General features: G+C 39.2%; 1 protein-coding gene across 1 annotated transcript; it reads right to left on the bottom strand.

Annotated features, from left to right (window-relative positions):
* Positions 1-1,634: 1,634 nt before the first annotated feature.
* pi15b (peptidase inhibitor 15b) lies at positions 1,635-3,605 on the bottom strand. Its single transcript, XM_039003153.1, has 5 exons — positions 3,339-3,605; positions 2,718-2,836; positions 2,415-2,547; positions 2,087-2,202; positions 1,635-1,770 (listed from the first exon to the last, which is right to left on the bottom strand). The coding sequence occupies exons 1-5, from the start codon at positions 3,603-3,605 to the stop codon at positions 1,635-1,637; spliced, it is 771 nt and encodes a 256-aa protein (XP_038859081.1).
* Positions 3,606-16,874: the final 13,269 nt, after the last annotated feature.

Raw genomic sequence — 16,874 nt, 5'->3', positions numbered from 1 at the left:
TCTTCCTAAACTCCCTGCCTTTGTTAAGCAACACAACCCAAATGAGCTCTGCAGCTTAAGGATGGCCAAACCCATCAAAACTGATTAGGCTTTTTTTCCACTTCAGTAAGCATCAACCCAAGTTTGAGAAACAGACTCTGTTCCTCAGGTGGGTATCATGGAGATAGCTGGTATCCTCTGGGTAGAGGGCATGCTGTGCTCCCTGTTTTATGAGTGCCTTCCTGGGCATCAGATTCTCAGCACCTTAGGTCATGCTGACTTCAATCCTGCCTTCCTAGTAAGATGTCTAGAGGAATCAACCCACATGACCAAGAAAAGTCCACTCAGGTGGAAATGAAGTCAGTGCCCAGCTAAGACCTGTAACAAGTTGCTGTACAGTGCCATGGTTGCTTCCAGGTGACTGCATTGACGGGGTAACTTGCCAATTCAAAGTTGCCTACTAATGGAATTTTAATCCCATTGATAGTCCTCTTCAGTGCTTTACAGTAGAGATGCAGACACTCCATGCTAGGGGTCAATTGGGTTCTAGCACTGCAAGACTCCAAGTCAGTGGGGAACTAACAGGTCCAAGAGATAATTGGCTTATGGGCAGGGCCTAAACAAATTCTCTGTAATGATGTTGACCGGGGACATTCTTTAGATTTTATTTAGCAGTGTACAGAAAGTTTCAGCAGATAGTTGACATTGTGTCTAAATAACCTTTTCCTGTGTTGTTTTCCCTATTATTCATTTCATTATTTGTCTTTGTGTGACTTATGTGCAACATTTCCATAATTATCAGTCTTCTGTCTTCTGTCACAGGGACATTGTTGAATATTCACAAGGGAATATTCCACTGCAGGCAGAGTTTATTTCGCTGCACCTTTTATACCTGCTGTAAACTGTGTAGCCCATGTGACAAATACAATTTGATTTGAGAAAAAAAGGTTTACTTTGTCAGGCTTGCCCTCTGGTGTTCTCCTTTCCTCACTACAGCTGCTAAAACCTCTTCTGATGCAGTTGGACATTCCAAACACACGTTCTCAAGCAAGACATACAGTTTAGCAGTCTTTATTCTATAACAATGGTAACAGGCCATAGCAATTACATGAACACAAATATAAGTGACATTCACTGGTGTAAAAATACGAAGCATCATGCAAATAAAAACAACATGTAATTCATGTTCTGGAAAAAACTTCAGAAGTACTTACAAAAATACAGTAAATCTTTAATAAAACGATATTTATCAATGTTGAAAATGCTACTGACATATGGTACTGTGAGCTGGAGTCGATCGATCCAATATACTCTTGTCTTTATAGTTATGAGGAAGCTTATTAACCACTGCTTTAGTAGAGGTATTTGTAGGTTTGACCTCTGTACCAAATAGTCAATCAAAAGTCACCAACAAATCAATACAATACCATCAATATGATGGTAAGACAACAATAAGTTGTACGCTACAACATAACAATGTATGATACTAATTTACATCTCAAACCAAATCAAATGTAGCTTATAATTCAAAATGTGTAATTGTATAAAAGGTACATTGTACATATAAAGTACTTGGGGGAAATACATCTGACATTTGAAGCAATGTGAAATTATGATATCTGACAGTTCATTATTAAAACAGATGTCTAAATGGTTTACTTGAACCAGTACATGTAGTTGGACGTTATTGCAGGGAAACATAGGTTGTTACTACATGAGCCTCCGTAGCTTGGTGGGCATGCTGAACATGGGATGCCAACTCTGTAGGGAGGTTCTCCTACCCAGTTCCCCCTGGAAAAGAAAGAGTAATAATGTGTCATTCTTGTTGTAGTTGAAAGATGCTCCCTTGGGCATTAAACATATCATTTTCCAATTTGAATTAATGTAGTTGTCATTTCCCATTTCACAAATCTAAAGCATAATAGCAGCTATACTTTTTATTTTGCATAAAATAGCCTTGATACTTTCATAATGACATCAGTTTACGTGAACACCTATAAATCTGTTCTCATTCGGTCTGACAATGTGTTTCTGAAATGTAAGAGAGAGGATATCAATCATTCAGCTGTGATAAGTGTAGCTTGTTAAGGTATTAAGCAGGACTCACTTTGGGGAATAATTACAGACCAGGTATGTTGCTTGTCTCCACATGGCTCCCCAGACAACCATGTTATAGCACGTTTGAACTGCACACCCAACTCTGTTCGTTGTAGCCCACACCATCTGAATATCAGTCAGAGAAGTATTTTGAGGATAAAAATACTTTCCTGAAAAAGAAGAAACTCCAGCACCCTGGTTATCCTGAATACTGCACAAACGATTGAATTCATTTCGTAGAAGCAATGTTTAGGTCAATAGACCTTCATCAGGGTCTTCGTCAGGAGAAGACTACCCCAAAGATTCCCAAATCTGAAGTGCCTAGATGGCTACTGTACCTGAGTGTAATGTGTACACATCGGTGCAGAGCACCTCATAGGACACCTGGGGTTGCAGTCACGAGGGTATGGAAACATGTAATCATTGACTTCGTCATACCAAGGTTTGACCAGCTGCAGAATGGAGCGATATCTGGAAGAAACACATCAAGTACATTCATTTTGTGCCATAGTCAACATTGCATGAGGTTGGACTCAAAGATGGCATTGCTCGGATCCCCCTCAATCAATAAAAACAAATAAAATATTGTATCAACACGTGGTCAGTTGATATATGATTGACACATCCCAGGCTTTACATACCCCCCTGTTCTGACCGACAGGTTCTGTCCCAGGTATCTCAGTAGAAATGGTGGTCCATGTTCCCAGAGACACGTGGCTGCCCAGGCTTCAGCAGATCTGGCAAGGCCTTCATCCCACACCTGTATGTGTTGCAGACATGATAATGCATTCATTGGGATTGAACCTAAAAGTGCACAAAAGCCATGCATTGTGAGCTGCTCTCATAAATATCTACCTGAATTACCCTGTATGAATACAAAATGCACAAAACTGCTCATCAGTTATATGTTGATACCCAATAGAAACAGTAAAGCTTTTTGCAATGATATCGAGTAGATGCCAGAACCCCCCCCCCCCCCCCCCCCCCAACAACAAAATAATATATTATTCTGTGACCATGAGCACACTGATTTTATGTGGTAACCTTATGTTTCCAGCAGGGTGAGCCATAGACCAAGCCATAGTAGCCACATGACTCATGATGCATACCTACATTTTAATTGGCAAAAAAAGATATACAGTAAATTATCAGATCAAATTACAAAGGCAACATTACGCCAACAAATCTCAAATAAAAAGTAGCCTACTAGTTTAGCATGTAAAACATTTTCAATTGAATCTCAATTAAAAACTTGCACTCACCATATACTCCATATTTGCAGCAGGTGGAAAGACGTTTGCTCGGACTTTATTGTGATAGTCAAGGATGGCAAGCATGTCGCTTTGTGAAATCCAGCGTTTCCGTCTAGACTTGGGGGTGAGCGCAGACACCTGCGCGTTTAACATTGAGTTCATGTCGGTGAAATTGGCTAATGAAGTGGAATCTGTCGCGTTATGGATGAGCCATCCACTTGATCCACTGGCTATGAAGAACAGGACCACATTGGTAAAATAGCACATGCCTTTCATTCTTCTCCAGTTTAGTCACGTACTGTAAAGAAAAACAAAGAAAATAACAGTCTCGTTTGAAATAAAACAGGTAGCCTACATTACTCTGGATAATTATGTCATGCTCTTGAATACAAATGCAAAGGTAGAAAGATCACATCAATTCTTTAAAAAATGTTTTGGCAAATAACTATACTATTCAAACTATCACTTCCTTGATTGGATTCAAAATATTACATGAACGTTTGATCCAAAATACATTGTTGAATAGCCAATGTCTTACCCGCAATTCAGAAAGTCTCAGATGAGCCTGTTCAAAGTTGTACAATTCCCTTCTCTGCGTACTCTGTTCAGTCCCTCTCTCACTCTACTGCGACATGCCTCTGCCTTGGCCACGGTTTTTATAATCTGTCATTGCTCAAGGAGCATATGGTAAACAGTGTCTGAGGTGTTAATGTCAACATTATATCATTTGTATGCTACTTGTAACATTGTTTATTGCATGTTTATTTATTGGAAATCAAATTGCATTACATTTAGGTCAAGTTAGGATTATATCTTTTATATTACTGTAATAGCAAGGTGTCTTCTTCATGACTTCACTCAGTTGGTTGTCAGCATCACAATGCCATGCTTGTTGTTCCCGATTATATTGTATTAGTTATCAGTCCATGATGCAGTTAACTTTCTGCTCTTATTTGAAATTGGATCAGGCTCATGCCCTTGAACAACAAAACCTTGTCAGGAAGAGACCAAACACTGATTTAGATAGTCTCAGGTTTTCCAACTACAGTATCGCAAGTCATTTTCCTGGTCTGAGGTCTCCTGTGCCTAGTGTTTCTTGTCATGTTCATTGTAATGGAAGGATTACACTTGTTCAGTGGCCAAATCTACTGCCTGTGCACTCTCCCCCCTCCCCCTAGAATAAAATAAGTGCCAAGTTGAAAAAAACTCAAGAGGGTCATAATTTTCTTTGCCATTTGGAAATGAACTGAAGCAAAGTGCTTCAGTGATTTACCCTATCGTTTCTGTTATTTTGCTTATTTTGCTTAGCGCTTCTGAAAGTTTTATTGGAAGAATGACATACTTGTTTTCTTCCAAATAGCGCAGTGATATAAAAACTTGGCTGTAAACTCAGAGCCGTCTTTGAGTTCCATTGATTAGTTAACTCAAGTTTTAATATTGCAACATCAAGAATGACGATTCATATACATCAAGGGAGTTGTGTCCTATTTTGTTGCCTGCAAAGAATGACATAAATAATACGTTAGGCTACAGCTTAGAAGAAACTAAAAGTACAGTTCAAGTGATGTTCATTCATGGTAATTTAATGGTAGCCTACCATTCAAGGCAGTGTTTTCCCTTCTGAGCCACAAGGACTTAGTTCCCTGTGTGATTGATTGTACAGTGGAGCTAGATCACTAGGCAGTAGCTTTTGGTGTGACATCATCACTCTTTACACAAGAAGAGTGTAATTAGCCGCTTGGAATAACTTCCTGGACTGGTTTAATGTTTGTTATACTATGGATTATAAAAATCTATTCATGCCTGTTAAGATTTTGACTCTCTCCCATTGCAGCTGTTCAAGGGACACATGATTTTGACTGTGACCATTGACTTAGTTTTGTCCAAACCAAATATATTATTTTGGATGGTTTAATTTAAGATTACAAAAATATATTTTTCCATTTGTATTTTATATTTCATTTCATGGTATTGGAGAAGTGAAGAATATTCCAGTAAAGCTGACCAAATTGGGGACACACATGAAACTGTGGTGGTTTAAAAGTATACTATATTCTTCAATTTGCCACTTGTGCACTCCACCCAATTATATTCTTACCCATTGGCAGGGGTTAGTCTAGAACCGTAGACTTTACCATTTTGAAAGAATGAGATGTTAAAACTATACAAGCTCACATCAGTTTTGGTATTTTTGACCCATTTTGGCCTTTATTTCAGTAGAAATCACAACTGCATTCACATCAATTACATGATATAAAAAACTAAACTAGTTATGGTATTTTTTCCCCATCTGGCTTGTGGTTTGGTATTACCCTTAAATCATTCATATAAATGTACAATTAATATAGTCCAGTTAGATGTCTAAATATACAAGCTCGATGCATAATAAGGCTGTAAGCAACCCTAAATGAGATCTCCATCTGCCAAACAAATTACAAAGTTAGAATTGAAGGGTGACCTATAGAGCTTAGTAAACCATGTAATTGAGGAATGGGGTTCTTCAGGGATACAATGCCTATTCTCAAATATTCCATTGTCTATTCTCAAATATTCTATTCCATTCCAAACCTCTCATGTGTTCTATTTTCACAATAATAAATAAAAAAGATCAGCAACTGGGGCAGAATGAGATTCCTCCAGGGACATAAAAACTAAGACTACTTCTGCAGTGCATTCAGAGTCCCATGCAGTCCCAATAGATCTGAACCAGTGGCATAGGCTCATCTCCCACCTCCGAGTGAAGGCGAGCTTGATTTATCCCCTTTTCTGTCCAACAGAAACAGTCCAGTTAAACCCACAATATTTCTCTGTGGACTTAAGCATTCATTTTTTAAATATTAGCAACAGGTTTCAAGCTGTTTCAGAAGAACCAGACAGCATGGGCAAAATGCATTCTCCCAAAAGGCTGGTTTCAAGACTTACTGTAATTTGTGACTGAACTGACAAATGTAGTTTCTGTGTTGACACTATCCCAATTTCATACTGAAATAAAACAATCGGAGCAAAAACAATGTTTTTGAATGACTCATATCCATTATGTTATAGCTTGACTTTCACGATATTCAAATGGTATATTGCACATGTTCAAATTCTCAATATTATTCTATACAGAATTAGTCATATTTTGTAGTGAAATCAAGCAATCAACACACTCCTTTACATACTGTATATTTCCCCTTTGTTGGCTTGTTCTAATCTCAAATTGAGATAATGGGCTTTCTATGGCTTAGTATTCTAAATTCAGGTTTGGCCTTCTCACAGATTATCGAGACTTGGCAGGCCCGTGACAGCAAACTGGCCATCAACCAAAGATGATGACCGTGAGATTGTTTTTTCAGATCCTAGGCCTGTCTTACCTCAGACCCCACACTGCTGTGGCCAGTATGTTACTCAGACGGGCGGGGTAGCTCTGCTCTATTGGCACGCACCCTGCTCAGCAAATTAGCAGATCCAACCCAAATGTTAATTCCAATGAAATAAGCTGCATGCCAGACAGTACAAACGGATTATTATACAATTTTATTAAACTTATTCTAAGCAAAAATGTAAGGTCTTATCATCTCTGGACAATGTTCTGGTTGATTTAACATGCTTTGCATAATGTGAGTAAACAGGTGTGGATGCTGTGGGAGGAGGACTGTGAGAATATTTAAAAAGAAAGCATCGATGGTTGGCTGCCACTCACACAGAACCAAACCTCTCAGCCAAAGCAAATCTGACCAGCTGGTGAAACACATCTGCTGGGTCGCATATATCTCGACTGTGTTGAAGCGAGCAGTACAAACAGGGTCCACTTTTGCTGTGTTGCTGTAGAATATCAAAATGCCCCTGACATCATAGTGGCCCTGGCTGTTTCGTAGAAGAGCAGATGTTTGCATTTACTGACTGACAACCTTTTCTGTAATTTTCTGTTTTCATTCACTTCAAGCACAGGGATGCAACAATGATTATATGATGGAAGAACCAAGAAGAGAAAGAAATAATGAATCTCATTCGCATTGATTGTAAGCTAGCTGACAACTGGAAAAACACCCGATACCCACAGCCCCCTCCCTCAAGTACAGTTCCAAAGCCTTTCTCCAAAATCTGTTACAGTTACAGTACATGAAAGTACTGTAAGTCTAAACTTCTGTAGTGGTTTTGAAATCACTTCTATGAGAATGACATACACACCATTGTCACATTTTGTCCCAGAGCCTCTCAACTTCTATAATGGGAATCAGCTGTGAATGCTGGTTGTTTATCAACCAATTGCTCCTAATAAAAACCTTTCGGATCAACAGAACAATTAGCAAAGATTTTATATATCTTGTTCTTTTTTTTGTTTTGAAATACAGTACAGTAGGTGATATTGGAAAGATAGTTTTTCTCTCTATATTGTAATCTTGGGAGTGTTGGAGAGTTTGACAAATGTTTCGCTCTAGTTCTCATGGTTTTGTTATACAGTAACAAGTCAGAATAGTGAAAGTTTAAGCACTACATCCTCTGCACACATAAGAATAGATTTATTGCTTGTTTTATAGCACAGTAGTTACTTTGGTTTGGCCTGAAGCTGGACTGGGAATGCAGTGCTGTCCCAGCATAACCTCTGCATTGCTTTGTCAGTAAGGGTTGCTGCCTGAGGAGGTACCTCTACACCTTCTATCAAGTGGGCAGTTTGAAGGCCATACACCTACTGTATGAATTGCATTGCAATATGGGGGTTAGAAACTTTACACTAACATTATGATTTCACGCATATAATTCCTGAAGTTTTACTGAGTCTTTAGACTTTTTTGGATAATTTGTCAAACATGGTTGATTTGATCTAATTATGGATAAATACTCTCTTTTCCATTTGGTTTACCAAATAGTTGCATGAAGATCCCATCAACTCCTTAACACACAGAAAACTATGTGTGAGAATTGTACAACTTCTTTCCTTCGATGACATACTACTGTTTAACAAGAGCTATCACTGTTTCGGTGGCTATAAAGCATCATTCAGAGGCATGAGAATCTGGCATCCTTTCGCTTTCCAAACCAGCCTAAAAAGTCTATAGGTCTTTGGTAGGAGTTGGCATAAAAACAATCCCAACACTTACAGGTACAACAACTCCATGTGCCTCACAGAGAGCTAGAAGTAGCTTAGCCTTTGCTCTTTTAGCGGATATAATAGGAGAAAGGTGAGTTGTGTAAATGAATCAGTAATACCAAATCACCTATTCTAGCTGAAGGGTTGGGTAGGTTACTTTCTAAATGTAATCCGTTACAGTTACTAGTTACCTGTCCAAATTTGTAATCACTAATATAACTTTTAGATTACCCAAAGTTAAATAAAGGTTCAATTTTTTTTAAATCTATTAAAAATCAGAATTCCAATCATTCCAATGCATACCCCTTGATCTTCAAGAATAGGATATGGAAATATGGAAGTATAGATTAGCCAAATTGTTTTAAGTGAGTATAACCCCAAAACTAATGCAAATAGTCCGGGTAGCCATTTCATTAACTGTTCAAGAGTCTTATGGCTTGGGGGTAGAAGCTGTTAAGCCTTTTTGACCTAGACTTGGCGCTCCGGTACCGCTTGCCATGCGGTAGCAGAGAGAACAGTCTATGACTACGGTGGCTGGAGTCCTTGGCAATTTTTTGGGCCTTCCTCTGACACCGCCTGGTATAGAGGTCCTGGATGGCAGGAAGCTTGGCCCCAGTGATGTAATGGACCATTCACACTACCCACTGTAGTGCCTTGCGGTCCGAGGCAGAGCAGTTGCCATACCAGGCGGTGATGCAACCAGTCAGGATGCTCTCGATGGTGCAGTTGTAGAACTTTTTCAGGATCCGAGGACCATGTCAAATCTTTTCAGTCTCCTGAGGGGGAATAGGCGTTGTCGTGCCCTCTTCACGACTGTCTTGGTGTGCTTGGACCATGTTAGTTTGTTGGTGATGTGGACACCAAGGAACTTGAAGCTCTCAACCTGCTCCACTACAACCCTGTCGATGAGAATGGGGGCGTCCTCGGTCCTCCTTTTTCTGTAGTCCACAATCATCTCCTTTGTCTTGATCACATTGAGGGAGAGGTTGTTATCCTGGCACCACAGGGCCATGTCTCTGATCTCCTCCCTATAGGCTGTCTCATTGTTGTCAGTGATCAGGCCTACCACTGTTGTGTCGTCTGCAAACTTAATGATGGTGTTGGAGTCGTACTTGGCCATGCAGTCATGGGTGAACAGGGAGTACAGGAGGCGACTGAGCATGCACCCCTGAGGGGCCCCTGTACTAAGGATCAGCATGGCAGATGTGTTGTTACCTACCCTTACCACCTGAGGGCGGCCCGTCAGGAAGTCCAGGATCTAGTTACAGAGTTACAGAGGTCTCAAAGAGAGCATAAAAGTTATTTAGCTCGTCTGTTAGGCTTGTGTCACTGGGCAGCTCGTAGCTGTGCTTCCCTTTGTAGTCCGTAATAGTTTGCAAGCCCTGCCACATCCGACAAGCGTCGGAGCCGGTGTAGTACGGTTCAATCTTAGTCCTGTATTGATGCTTTGGCTGTTTGATGGTTCGTCGGAGAGCATAGTGGGATGTCTTATAAGTGTCCAGATTAGAGTCCCACTCCTGGAAAGCGGCAGCTCTACCCTTTAGCTCAGTGCTGTCTGTAATCCATGGCTTCTGGTTGGGGTATGTACGTGTGGTCACTGTTGGGATGACGTCATCAATGTACTTATTGATGAAGCCAGTGACTGATGTGGTGTACTCCTCAATGCCATCGGAAAAATCCATTCCAGTCTGTGTTAGCAAAACAGGCCTGTAGCTTAGCATCTGCGCCCTCTGACCACTTCCTTATTGAGCGAGTCACTGGTACTTCCTGCTTTAGTTTTTGCTTGTAAGCGTGTCTGTGTGGCGTAAAGGTGGTCTAGAGTTTTTTCCCCCTCTGGTTACATATTTAACGTGCTGGTAGAAAGTAGGTAAAGCAGATTTAAGTTTCCTTGTATTAAAGTCCCTGGCCACTAGGAGCGCCGCCTCTGGATGAGCATTTGCTTATGGCCCTATACAACTCATTGAACGATAACTATATTTTGGGTTCTCATGGAGTGTGACAGTTGAACTAAGCTCATGAGGCATTTCTAAGTTTAATTATTCAAGAATCAATTGATAATATATATATACTGTATATACACACACACACACACACACACACACACACACACACACACACACACACACACACACACACACACACACACACACACACACACACACACACACACACACACACACAGTACCAGTCAAAAGTTGACACCTACTCATTCCAGGGTTTTATTGAATTTTTAGTATTTTCTACATTGTAGAATAATAGCGAAGACATCAGAACTATGATATAACACATATGGAATCATGTAGTAACCAAAAAAGTGTTGAACAAATCACAATATATTTTATATTTGAGATTCTTCAAAGTCGCCACCCTTTTTGCCTTGATGACAGCTTTGCACACTCTTGGCATTCTCTCAACCAGCTTCATGAGGTAGTCACCTGGAACACATTTCAATTAACAGGTGTGCCTTGTTAAAAGTTAATTTGTGGAATTTCTTTACTCCTTAATGTGTTTGAGACAATCAGTTGTGTTGTGACAAGGTAGGGTTGGTATACAGACGATAGCCCTATTTGGTAAAAGACCAAGTCCATATTATGGCAAGAACAGCTCAAAGAAGCAAAGAGAAACAACAGTCCATCATTACCTTAAGACACGAAGGTCAGTCAATTCGGAACATTTCAAGAACTTTTAAAGTTTCTTCAAGTGCAGTCGCAAAAACCATCAAGCGCTATGATGAAAGTGGCTCTCATGAGGACCGCCACAGGAAAGGAAGACCCAGAGTTACCTGTAGAGGATCATTTCATTAGAGTTACCAGCCTCAGAAATTGCAGCCCAAATAAATGCTTCACAGAGTTCAAGTAAAAGACACATCTCAACATCAACTGTTCATAGGAGACTGTGTGAATCAGGCCTTCGTGGTCGAATTGCTGCAAATAAACCACTACTAAAGAACACCAATAATAGGAAGAGACTTGCTTGGGCCAAGAAACACAAGCAATCGACATTAGACCAGTGGAAATCTGTTCTTTGGTCTGTAGAGTCCAAATTTGAGATGTTTGGTTCCAACCGCCGTGTCTTTGTGAGATGCAGAGTAGGTGAATGGATGATCTCCGCCTGTGTGGTTCCCACCGTGAAGCATGGAGGAGGTGTGATGGTGTGGGGGTGCTTTGCTGGTGACACTGTTGGTTATTTATTTAGAATTCAAGGCACACTTAACCAGCATGGCTACCACAGCATTCTGCAACAATACGCCATCCCATCTGGTTTGCGCTTAGTGGGACTATCATTTATTTTTCAACAGGACAATGACCCAACACACATCCAGGCTGTGTAAGGGCTATTTGACCAAGGAGTGATGCATCAGATGACCTGACCTCCACAATCACCTGACCTCAACATAATTGAGATGGTTTGGGATCAGTTGGACCACAGAGTGAAGGAAAAGCAGTCAACAAGTGCTCAGCATATGAAGGAACTGTTGGAAAAGCATTCCAGGTGAAGCTGATTGAGAGAATACCAAAAGTGTGCAAAGCTGTTATCAAGGCAAAGGGTGGTTACTTTGAAGAAACTAAAATATAAAATATATTTTGATTTGTTTAACACTTTTTTTGGTTACTACATGATTCCATATGTGTTATTTCATAGTTTTGATGTCTTCACTATTATTCTACAATGTTGAAAATAGTACAAATAAATAAAAACCCTTGAATGAGTAGGTGTGTCCTAACTTTTGACCGGTACTGTATATATAGAATTTATAATTCCAAAAATGAATGTAGCAACTACTGGTTGCCCCTTTAAGTCTATCAAAAGTGTACAAGTTTGAGCATGTGTCCATTAGGCCTATGGATTTAAAAAAAAATCTGCATGAATTAGATTGAGCAATAAAATCCCCACTTTTATTCCATAGGCTGGGATCCGCACTATGCAGATGCTGCAAGATTGCATTTTTCACAGGCTGTCCATTGGTTTCAAAAACTGATTGATAGGCAGCTTAAACTTCTTGAATTCAACCATTATTTGGTTCAAACACACATTTAGATTTGTGAACATCCATCCACAACAACCACAATCTGTAAGACTCAAATAGCTAAATGAGAGAGCAGCAGTTTGATTCACATCAATGCGTTATGTAGATATCAATAATAAGTGGTATTCGTATCGTTATAGACTACACCACTTCTGTAATCCTTACCTCCAAGTGTTTATACAAATTGGATAATATATGGATGCCGACAGCAGTTGCATCATTGGAAGACATAGCTTGGACTGTAGACTACAAAAGCCTATTCCTGCTCTTTTCCTGCAATCCATCAAAACCCATTTGGTGTGTTATCATAGTGGTCTCTGACTTGTGGTCAGACTCGCTCAGGTGGAACACATTTAAAAGTTGCGGCTTTTTTCAATACTGATTTGAATGTCATTGAGAAAACAGGAGTGTCAAAGATTTTTCGCAAACATCCTTTCTGAATTTCAAAGTAATCCTCGAAGTAATCATCTAGTTTTTCAAAAGTGTAACGAGTGCGCTGAGAGTTGGGAAGCAAGTTCAGGGAGTGAGTGTTTTAATAAATATAAGAAACAATGAACACAAACAACGCACCGACATGAAAACAGAGTCAATAACACCTGAGGAAAGAACCAAGGGGAGTGACAGATATAGGGAAGATAATCAAGGAGGTGATGGAGTCCAGGTGAGTGTCATGAGGCACAGGTGCGCGAGACGATGGTGACAGGTGTGCGGGATAATCAGCAGCCTGATGACCTAGAGGCCAGAGAGGGAGTATCCATGACAAAAAGTATCTGTAATCTGATTTCAATATTTTTGCTGGTAACATAACAGATTACAGTTACTGTTTTTGTAATCCCTTACATGTACTCCCCAACCCTGCCTAGCTGTATCCATCCATGTAACTTTGAGTCATGTTCATACAGGGCATTTTGCATTTGGTGAATGACATCATGGATTGAATAATATCCATTAGCATTCTCCAGGAAGTAGTATCTTCAGACTTTTTGTAACCGAACCATTGAAAAATCTAACAAAATCAGTTGTTTAAAACCTTTAAATCGTAGTGTTTATAAATATGTTCATAACATTCACCAGGGAGTTGAGACTATAAAGCTGTCAATGTGCTCAAATGTTTAAATCTCATGCCATATATCATTGCTCAAGATCTTGGAAGAACATGAGTAGTACTGTGTCTCAGAGGAGAGAAATAATTTTATCACCATATATAGAGATATGTAAAAATAGTAGTCCTCTGCACTGCAGGTGTTTCACATAGTTATACAGTATATTTGTTCAGTTGTGTTTTGTTAGTAAAAGTAACTTCAGTAGTTCTTACCCATTGGGCACACACTGGTTGACTCAATGTTGTTTCCACGTCATTTCAATTAAATTATGTTGAACCAATGTGGAATAAATGTTGAATTGACGTCTGTGCCCTGTGGATACTGATGTAAGGCCTGCATTGGGCAAAAATGTAGTATGCTATCTTGTTAGGCCAATACATCTTTATAGAAATAGTACTTATGCCATTGCTTCAGCTGACAAGGGTTAATAACAACAGTTAAATGAGTTACCAAAGTCTTACTTCTGAATACAATCCAAATATACTTAGCCTACTGTAAGTTAAAGCAACTAATAGGCGATTGCTGTTGTACTGTATGCTGAAAAAGGCATGAGATTAGAAGAAGTACACTGAGTTCAGCTTTAACAATAACAGCCTGAACAATAACATCTGACATAATAGCAAGAACTTACGTTCCCCCTGCTGAAATCATTGTTTCTATAAATGTTAATGATGTAATTCACCCATGTTTACACAAGCTGATACACCAGGGGCGATAAGAAACATAAATGTCAGAGTTACCCCTGCAACTCTCGACTGTACATAAATATGAATACAGTGACTAATTATTATTGACTTCTTTGCCATGTTAACTTATTATTATATAGTATTTTCCTATCAGATTCAGTACAGGTCCATAAAAGACCACAGAGTGACTGCAAATGGTATTAGTTTCCTCACAACATTAAAGCTGCCATATATTGCCCTATATACAAGCTATTATCACATAAGCTACTACACACACAGTACATATAAATTGCAAAGAATAATAAACCAATTTTCCCTGTAAGGATATGATGTGTTCCTTCGCACCATGTTTTGCCTGTTGTCTAGAAACCAAGTCCTGTTGCTGGTGGGAATTCAGGCTCCTGTTGTGGACTGTTAGGTAACTCATGCAATATAGGGCTATAAAGTCAGTGGCAGACTTTTATAGGAGGGGTTATATGTAATAACAATGAATCACCAAAGAGAAACAGAGTGAGACAGATTACCTGCTCAGTCTGTCTTTACATTCAAACCACATACAAACATATATAATTTATGGTAATAATAACAGTGTGAAATGTTGACCTGCTATCAGCAGAAACTAATCTATATGATGAGTGTCAGATAACATATTGTATAGGTCACACTTTATGCGGATATAAGGAGTTCATTTGTATAGTTTCTCTGACCATTAATCCAACCATGATAGAGGTAATAATAATAACATGGTTCTGAAACTAATTGCTTGCCAAGCTCATATCAGTTACACTTAGTTTGTCATTTTCTCATAATTGCTTAGCTGGTGTTATTGTTGGCCAGCATGTCTTCACCTCCTGATGTAGAGAGCTGTACTCTGTAGTATTACAGTATGTAGGGCTCTGTAGACCCTACAAAGAAGCATGGATTCAGTTCTAGTGATGTAACTAAAGCCAAAACCTTCACTGAAAAAGGTGAAGAGGGACTGTTTTGCCAAAATGGACACCACAGTAAATGCTTTGATAATGAAATACATTTGTATGTATATTATTTGACATGGTACTGTACATCATGCCAAAGAGTCTACTTCGTGATTTCTTCCACAGATTAATATTCGATCAACATACTATTGTTGTAACATGTACAAACATTTTTTTTTTTACACTTTAGTCATTTAGCAGATGCTCTTATCCAGAGTGACTTACAGTAGTGAGTGCATACATTTTTCATACTTGTCCCCTGTGGGAATCAAACCCACAACTCTGGCATTGCAAGCACAATGCTATTCCAACTGAGCCACACTGATTGTATAGATAAAGCTTGGTCACATTTATTGTAGACAGTGGCATGGGAAATAAATGGGACATGGTTGACATGCAAAGCGATATTAAATGTAAGGGTTAGGGTTAACCTGTCAACGGGATGCTGGTAAGAAAAGTCCCCTTAGTTTCTCCCCAGTGGCATAAGTAAGATCCAAAAAGGCAATTGGGGATGAGGCATTATATTGAAGATCTACTGTGTTTACAATGCAGATTAACAATGTGCACACTGACACCCAGTGGTGAGACCTGCCTGTTGCCACGTCCTTCCTATATAGGCTACAAACTCCAAACTCCCAAAACTTTTAGAGCCAACGTGATCAAAAAGTATAGCAAGTTTTGTAACCTATTCATTATGTATTTGAGATTTTCAAAAATAATGACTTCTTCTGACCAAAAAACATGAGTCAAACACCCATCAATGTCCTGATTCATGTACAACGCTGCAGGATTAGCAGTGCTCAGTAGATGTCACTGTTGCCTTATAATCAGTCAGTAAATTAGTTTTATCTTAATTTGATCTGTTGTCACAGAGAATTTGTAGAGAAATGCAAATTGTAGTTTATTCAAAACAGCTTCTAAATGTCAGACTTGACTTGCCCTAACTAAAAACGTATTAACTACTACAAAAATGTTCATTAATTATAATCCACATAATAATTCACATTTACTGTTTCCTGCTGTGAGAAGCAGGGTCAAATTAAGATTTAGCTACTAATTTATGTTTGCTACCACCACCACTGAACAGTTCAATGTCTTTTATCTGACTGTTGAGATTCATATAATCATCTTGTCATTTATCAACAGTCAATTAACACTGATTTCACACGTAAACTGAATTCTTATAACCACAGAACTAGAATGAGGGATTCTACGTCTATGGGTTTAACACTCAAGAGTTTACACACAGGTACCTAATGACACCAATACTAGAAGCAATAAGGAAATATCAAGTAGGGTTAGTCTATAGTTTTCATCGATGTAACTTCGAAACCAATATAACAGCAGATATAATTTCACCTTTTGAATGTCATAATGTCATGACATTTTCATTTCATTATCTCCCAAATCTAACAGCTACATTTTCAGAAAGGCTCAATTAAAATCAGGGGTGATTTTGCGGATTTTGACAATGAATTATAATTAATCAATCAATTAATGGATGAACAGGTTGATCTCGAATAGTTGATCTATAACTACAGATCAACTCTCCCTCTCAGAGAGAGAGAGAGAGAGAGAGAGAGAGAGAGAGGGAGAGAGAGAGAGAGAGAATCATAAAATAAACCAGGAGCTATTCTGGCAGCGGTAGTGGCGCTCTCTCTCTCCCTCCCACGTACCGCTT

Source organism: Salvelinus namaycush, chromosome 11, assembly GCF_016432855.1.
Source record: "Salvelinus namaycush isolate Seneca chromosome 11, SaNama_1.0, whole genome shotgun sequence".
NCBI lineage: Eukaryota > Metazoa > Chordata > Actinopteri > Salmoniformes > Salmonidae > Salvelinus > Salvelinus namaycush.
This window is presented reverse-complemented; position numbering and strand designations above follow the sequence as displayed.

Excerpts from the sequence above, each read along its gene's own strand:
- pi15b (XM_039003153.1), bottom strand. The coding sequence starts at position 3,605 with ATGAAAGGCATGTGCTATTTTACCAATGTGGTCCTGTTCTTCATAGCC. Across the intron at positions 2,203-2,414 it reads TGTGTACACATTACACTCAG|ATGGTGTGGGCTACAACGAA; the intron begins GTACAGTAGCCA and ends ACTGATATTCAG. Across the intron at positions 1,771-2,086 it reads GTCTGTAATTATTCCCCAAA|GGGGAACTGGGTAGGAGAAC; the intron begins GTGAGTCCTGCT and ends TTTCTTTTCCAG.